A 7,429-nucleotide genomic window follows, 5' to 3' on the forward strand; every position below is an offset into this window, starting at 1 on the left:
TAACCCTGGGTATAGCCCTGCCTTGTTCTTCCCACCCTTCCTGTCTTTTCAACCCTCCTGCCTCAGGGACCCCTCCTAACGTAAACTTGTGGAAAACTCACTAGATCAGAACAGGCTCTTGGTAAGGCTGGGGGCATGGCTATGGGTAAGGTCCTAGGCTATATCTTCCCTGTTGAAGGAGGAAACCAAAACAAAACAGGAAAATAGAGGAATTATCTAACTAAAGTTGAAGTGACACAATTGTGCCAAATGGGGCATCCAAGCAGAGGTTTCAAGCTAGAAGGGGAGTATTGGAAATGGGCATGGAAGACTTCAGAGAAAAGTTTAGGAAAGGTACGAAGGGGTGGCCCAGCCTGCGATTTCCTCTGTAGCCTGCAGGCAGCTTTGCCCTGGTCCCTTTACCCACTCGACTTGTTCCTGAGCTTTCCTGAACAGCACCACAGGTTTCAAGGCTTCTGACTAGGAGGAGCGCGAGCTAGCCAATCCTCCTTGGGAAGGCTGGCATCCACCCAGTCTTGCTGTTGGGTGCAAAGACCCCATCATGGGGTACTCCTTCCCTGGTCTCAGATCCTCATCCCCATAGGAGACATCACAAATCTTTTGGCCCCATCTCACGCTGAATTCTGGGGTGCCACCCTAACCTCAGACATGAGCTCAGTGGGTCCCCTGTCACATTCCTCTTTGTTTTGTTTTGCTTATTGGTGACAGAGTCACATAGACAGGCTGTTCTTGAACTGAATGTGTAGCAGACAATGGCCTTGAACTCCTGATCCTCCTGCCTCCACCTCCTCAGTGCTGCGATGACAATCATCAGGCACCACGTGCTCCAGTTCTCCTCTTTAGTACTTACTGGTTTTTCTTTTCTTTTCTTTTTAGTGGTGCGGAGCCAGAGCTCGGGGCCTTCACCTCTTCCGCTGAGCTGCAGTCCTAGTGCACACATCTCACTTCACTGGCAGAGCCCTTGGTAATGGCACCAAGGGAGTCTCCCGGGTCAGAGGGTCTGATGGGCACAGGGGAACTCTCATCACTGACATTGTCGCCAAGGCCCTTTCAGCAGCTTGGTAAAATAGCTGCCTTAGCTGGGGCAGCTCAGGGTGAAGCTCCGATTCCATCTCCCGCAGCCAAAGAAAATAAGAATAAATAAAAGGACTGGGAAGAAGGCTCCATGGGGATAATGCATGAGAATCTGAGTTTGGATGTCAAGAAGACGCATTAAAACAAGCAGCGTGCTGGTCGTGGTGAGTTCGCGGCCGGCTAGCGCTGCATAAAGAAACCCTGTCTCAGGAGAAAATGATAACGACAAAGAAAAGCAAGGAGACGCTTAGTAGCCTACAGCCACCGTGCCAACACTAAGGAGCTGAGGCAGGCCTGCTGCGGGTTCATGATCAGCTAGCTTCGGGTGCCCAGTCTCAAAGCACCTCCTGTGGCCGGGAAGCGGCCGGGCCTGTCGTCGCGTTCACGGGCTCTATTTGACTTCGTAGCGATAAAGAGAACGAGGGCGAGGATGGAAGGCCAGGAGCGCAAAGGTGGGCACCGGGCGGGCTTACCCTGCCCCTTGCGATGGACAAGCATTAACCACCTTCGCCCACGGTGTGGCGCCGAAGCAGACCCAACGGTGTACGTCTGCGCAGGCGTTATTTCCCAGCATACCCCGGGAGTGGGCGCGCGGTGAGCCGCGGCCTTTTGCGTCGCTCCATTGCCGCGCTTTACGGCCGCCCCCTCGATCCCACGGTGTGAATACGGCGCACCCGGCCGACGTGCGCCAGTGGCACCGCCTTAGCCCACGTCGATTGGGTGACTGTCCTTTGCGCCCCCCGCTGATTGGCCAGAGTCTCTGCCAGTTCTTTTCAGGCTAGTGGCGCGGGCCCGGGCCGCCGGCGGGAGCGCGAGCGGTTGTGCAGCGGAGGAAGTGTCTCCGCAGGGAAGATGGTGAGGGCCGCAGGGCGGTGGGGCGCGCGCTTAGGGACTTTGGGCTGCTGAAAGAGGGGGTAACTGAGGCTGGAGGCGACCGGTGACTCTCCAGGCTCTTAGCCCTTTGCCATTGGGGATTTATCTCACGGACACTTTTTTTTTTTTTTTTTTTTTTTTGCGGCCGGAAGAGGGACAAAATCGCTTCCGGGTTTTATTACCGTCATTGATAGGAATGCTGCGTTTCCGGGAAGTGGGCGGGGCTGAGCGTCCACGTGGGCTCCTTAGCCAGCCTTGAACCTCTTATCTAGTGTCTGATCTCAGCTGCCTAAGCCTTTTGCTGAAAATCCAGTCCAGGAAGAGTGATGTTTCTCTCTCTGGGACACACAGCATGTCCTGCTCAGAGAAAAACGTGCTTTCTCCTGGTTCAGGCCCAGACCTCCGCAGTCCTGGAACTCCTAGACCTGAGTGACCACATAGTGGCGTGTAGGAGGGCAGGTCTCCTTGCTGGATTGGCTCAAGGTGGGAGAGCCAGACATGTCCATCTCCTCATTTCTACATGGTAGGATGGTTGGTTTTGTTAATTTGGTTCGGTTTTTTGAGACTGAACATAATGTAACCCAGTCTAGCTTCAAACTCATGATCCTCCTGTGTCAGCCTCTGGAGTACGGAGAGGACACGAATATACCTCCAAATCTGGTTCAGGACTGGAGGCAGGGCCTCACGTGGCCCAGGCTGGCTCTGAATTCCTTTTGGAGTGGAGGATGATACTGACCCTGCCATCACTACAGAGTGACTCCTGGTTTATGTGGTACAGGAAAAGGGCTCCCCACTGGGTGCACATCCAGGGCTGGACACCCACCAGACACCCATCACAGGCACTCCTGAACTCAGAGCCCTAGGCCTCGGTGCTCCACCCATCTCATCCACACACTTGACCATAGTGTCTGAAGGGTGGCCAAAAAGGAATTTCCTTTCCTGAAACTGGCTCCTTTGATGTGAGGTGCTGGGACTAGAGTCCAGAGCCTGTCACCGTGACACCTGCAGGTGCCCTGTTTGGAGGAGATATAGACCCCCCCATCCCCACACAAAGCTACCCCAGCCACCCTGTACACCCTGGCCCATTTTACTGTGTGAGGGTTTTTTGGGGGGGTCCTGGTGCTCATACTACAACCCAGGCCTTTACAGTCACAGCACTTACTCATTACTTCTCCACTAACCCCACTTCTTTCACTGCTGTCCTCCTACTCGGTGTAGACATACCCCTGACCACATGCTCCCAGTGGCTACCACAGCCTTTTTGGGTTGTCATCTGGGGGTGGCACCCTGTCGCCACAGCTCACTTTCCTTACCTTTGTGCTGGACAGGATGCACCTGTGTTGGGGCCCCCCAGTGGCAGTGTCCCCACCCCTGTGTGTTCATTAAGTGTTTACTGCCCCTCTGCCAGCAGAGCCACACCCACACTCATCTCCTGTCTAGCCGGGGAGACTGGTGCTAATCATCCCATAATTACAGAGCGGCCTCTGCTGCGGTGGGTGGAAACAGGCCGGCAGCCCAGGGTGGTCATTAGGGGCCTGGCCAGAGGAAGGACATGCTCAGCAGCATTGGCCAAGGAAAGTCTGGGAAAGGGCGCCATGGGCCATGGCGGGAGGGACAAAAGTTCAGCAGTAGGATGGGCCTCGCTGTGGCTTCCTGACAGCCAGCTCCAGGCCTGTGCTGTGAGAGCTGTGTGTGTGTGTGTGTGTGTCTTGTTTTGGAGTATTGGCCCCTGAGCCCATGCTGTTCCATGTTCTTTGAGGATTTAGCTGTTCTGTTTTTTCCTCTTTTATTGTAATGATTTCTTATTTTTATGTAGATTGCAATGTATGTCTGTGTGAAGGTGTAGGATTCCGTATATCTGGAGTGACAGTTGTGAGCTGCCATGTGGGAATTGAACCCAGGTTCTCTAGAAGATCAGCCAGTCTCTTAACCATTGAGCCATCTCTCCAATTTGTTTCTTTATGGAAACAGGGTCTCCTGTAGCTCAGGCTGCCCTCAACGTGGTAGCCCAGATTGCCCTCACACTCTAGCCAAGAATGATTGTGGCTCTGCCTCTCCAGAGCTTAGTCACAGACTACCATTGTGCAGCTCTTTTTAATTACTTGGGGTTCAGCCTGGATACCACTGTCACTAGCCATCAAGGCCACTCACCTGCCACCTATTTTCACAAAGCAATCCATGTCCCAACCTCCTGCCCTTCTAGGAAGCCTCTGCAGGAAGTGGGCTCCAGCCTTACTTCCTTTCACCACCGCCTCCTCAGCTCTTCTCTGAGGGCCATAGGCTGCAGGCTTGCCCATCCCCTCATGACCCAAAGTCACCATGCTGGACATGATGGCCCTCAGGAGTCTGGGCCTTTTTGTTTCCTGTGCATTGTTTTCCTGCATGTATGTGTGTGTGAGTTCATCAGGTTGCCTGGAACTGAAGTGAGCTGCCATGTGGGTGCTGGGAATTGAACCGTGGTCCTCCGGAAGAGCAGCCGGTGCTCTTAACCACTGAGCCAGCTCTCCAGTCTCTGTTTTGTTGTTTTGAGACAAGGTTTCACTCTATAACCCCTGCTAGCCCGGAACTCACAGAGATCTACCTGTCTTTGCCTCTCAGTGTTGGGGCTAAAGGTGTGCGCCTACACCCGGCTCTGTTTGTTTGTTTGTGGGAGTTTTGGAGACAGGTCTCATGTAGCCCAGGGTGGCCTCAGCTTCAGCTCACCTCAGCTGGGGTGACCGGTGTGCCATAGCACACCTGGTTTATGTTAGTTTTGCTGTTCCGTCACCGTGTCCTGCCCCAGCCCACAGCCCTTCCACCTGGGCCCCAGGTGATGCTCCAAGAGACCTTCTGGAAGCACAGGGACAGGCTTGAAGCGGCAGGATCCGGCAGTGTGCGGCCTGGGGATTCTGGCAGCTGAGGCCAGCCTGGCTTGAGTGACAAGACTCTGCCTCAGAAAGCTGACCAGATAAATAACTGACCAGGTTGCTACCTACAGACAGTAGTACCCCGCTCTGTGGTGCTAGGGGCCACCACCAGTAGGAAGGGCCTGCAAGGTCACTCGTGGCCTGAACGCAGGCATGTGCATTGTGGCTAGCCATGCTTGCATACTGTCCCTGCGTTGGGGGCTGCCCCTCATGCTGTGCTTGCCTTCCAGCTTCCTTTATCGCTGCTGAAGACAGCACAGAACCACCCCATGGTAAGTCCCCCACTCTGGCCACCTCTTCTTGTGTCCACGCCCTAGTCCTTCCAGTTCAAAGAAAAGCAACTCATGCTGGAAGGGCTGGCAAGATGCCTCGGTGGGTGGGAGTGCTTACTTCCAAGCCTGAGGGCCTTGGTTCAATCCCGAGGACCCACGTGGTGACGGAAGGAGGAAACTGACTCCCCAGAAGCTGTCCCTTATCCTCCAGGTTCACACCCTCCCTGTGCACAGGCAGAATAACAAGTGTAAAAAAAACTAAAATGGCCAAAAAAGCTTCAAAGAATGACTTCAGGGAGAAGCTGGGCACAGTGGTCCTCATGTAGCCTGGTCCCCTGGTCCCAGCCCCAGAGTCCCAGTGTCACCTGTCATCCAGCTGCCTGGGAGGCTTCACAGGGAGGGTTGCCACCGGTGGAAGGCCAGCATGGGCAGCTTGTGAGACTGTCTCAAACTTTCGAAAAGTAGCAGGAGTGTGACTGAGTGGCCAAGAGGTGTCCCAGCATGCTCCAGGCCTGTGTTCCTTCTTAGTACCACAAGATAGACACAGACTTAGGCAGCCGGAGCCTAACCTGTCTCTTTCCAGAGCATTCCTAGTGCCTTGAAGTAGAAATCATTCCCCTCAGCGCCTGTGCCGAGCCCCCACCCTCCCGCCTGGCCACCGCCCACCTGGCCTCTGTGCCTGCCTTTGCATCTTGTGAGCTTTTCTGAGTGAGGAACCAGTCTGTCTGTGTCGCTCAGCATTTTGGAGAGTTGTCCCTTTTCTTTGTGTAATATTCCTTCTGTAGATGACCAGACTGGGCTTGCCCATTGTCCCCTTACTGTCCTCCTGCCTCAGCCTCCAGAGAGCTGGGATCACGGGTGTGTGCCACCTACCCCGCTAGTGCGGGGCTTTAATTTGTGTCTGTGTTTCGTACATGGGGAACCTGCTCATCTTAACACTTGCACATGAGTGGGAACCCAGCACCTGAAGGCCATGTTGAGTTGCACAGAGGGTGTAGTTTCAGGATGAGAGGCCAGGTGTGTCAGGCACCGGCCGTGGTAGGTGGGGTCCGGCTGCTTGGCGGGCCTGACGGGGTCTCCCGTAGCTGGTGGAGCTGAAGAATGGGGAGACGTACAACGGGCACCTGGTGAGCTGCGACAATTGGATGAACATCAACCTGCGGGAGGTGATCTGCACGTCACGGGTGAGTGGCCGCCCTGGGAGGGCGCCCCACCGGCCGGGGGACCGTGCCGCCGTGACGCCTGCCTTCCACAGGACGGCGACAAGTTCTGGCGGATGCCCGAATGCTACATCCGAGGCAGCACCATCAAGTACCTTCGCATCCCTGATGAGATCATCGACATGGTTCGGGAGGAGGCTGCCAAAGGCCGTGGGCGAGGGGGACCGCAGCAGCAGAAGCAGCAGAAAGGCCGAGGCATGGGCGGCGCCGGCCGAGGTGGGGACCCCGGGGAGTGGGGGAGGGGCACCTGGGCATTGGCCTCTCTATATCCTGCAGTCCCCATGAGGAGCGTGGCTGTGTGGGCCCATGTGGGCAGATAGTGAGACAGAAATACAGGCATGGCCTTGCCCTGGGTCCAGTACAGCCGGAGCCTCCTGCAGACCCCTTGCACGGTGGCATAGGCCACAGGAGGGACATGCTCGTGTCTGCACAGAGATGCTGCTGTCTCAGCTCCTACCTCTTCTGTCCTCTGCAGGTGTTTTTGGTGGCCGGGGCCGGGGTGGCATCCCAGGTGCAGGCCGAGGCCAGGCCGAGAAGAAGCCAGGGCGGCAGGCAGGCAAGCAGTGAGCGGCCACAGCCTGAATGGAGCCCAGGACGATGGGCAAGGCCTCTGGTCCAGTGAAGTCCCTGGTTGGCCACTGACTCGGTTTCTGGAAGAGTCTGAGCTGCCCCTGAAGCCTTGTTTGTCCTTTGCAGGACTGGCTTCTGCCAGGCTTGTTTGAGTTTCACGTTGGAGCCGTAGGTGCAGCCCATGGCGGGCCTGCCTTCACTCCCCAGCCTGAGCCCTCACCTCTTGTGTTAGGAAAATAAAGGCAAGCACCATGGAAGGAGCCAGCCCTTCCTCTGCCACCCACTCAGCTGCCCTAAGCCCTTAGCATGGCTGTCTGTCTGTCTGAGTCTCCTGGTCCTGCTAGCCAAGGTGAGAGTGGAGCAAATCTCACACTGAGAAGGCTGAGGCAGGGGGATAGAAAGTCAAGGCTGGCAAGCTGCTTCCCCTGTAAAGCAAGCTGGGGCCACAGGGAGAGCAAACACACTACAGCTTAACACACCTTTTTCAAACATTTTTTCTCTGTGTGGGTATTTG

At 55.6% G+C, this 7,429-nt stretch overlaps 1 protein-coding gene across 1 annotated transcript; it reads left to right on the forward strand.

Moving 5' to 3' along the window:
• Positions 1 to 1,781: 1,781 nt before the first annotated feature.
• Positions 1,782 to 7,212, forward strand: Lsm4 (LSM4 homolog, U6 small nuclear RNA and mRNA degradation associated). The gene is made up of 5 exons (XM_021638042.2): positions 1,782 to 1,929; positions 5,084 to 5,125; positions 6,211 to 6,309; positions 6,381 to 6,561; positions 6,821 to 7,212. The coding sequence occupies exons 1-5, from the start codon at positions 1,927 to 1,929 to the stop codon at positions 6,910 to 6,912; spliced, it is 417 nt and encodes a 138-aa protein (XP_021493717.1). The 5' UTR covers positions 1,782 to 1,926; the 3' UTR covers positions 6,913 to 7,212.
• The last annotated feature ends 217 nt before the right edge of the window (positions 7,213 to 7,429 follow it).

Source organism: Meriones unguiculatus, chromosome 4, assembly GCF_030254825.1.
Source record: "Meriones unguiculatus strain TT.TT164.6M chromosome 4, Bangor_MerUng_6.1, whole genome shotgun sequence".
Classification (NCBI taxonomy): Eukaryota; Metazoa; Chordata; class Mammalia; order Rodentia; family Muridae; genus Meriones; species Meriones unguiculatus.

Bases quoted from the DNA above. Each gene is read 5' to 3' on its own strand.
- Lsm4 (XM_021638042.2), top strand. The intron at 5,126-6,210 runs GTAAGTCCCCCA...GGTCTCCCGTAG, and splicing joins CAGCACAGAACCACCCCATG to CTGGTGGAGCTGAAGAATGG. The intron at 6,310-6,380 runs GTGAGTGGCCGC...TGCCTTCCACAG, and splicing joins AGGTGATCTGCACGTCACGG to GACGGCGACAAGTTCTGGCG.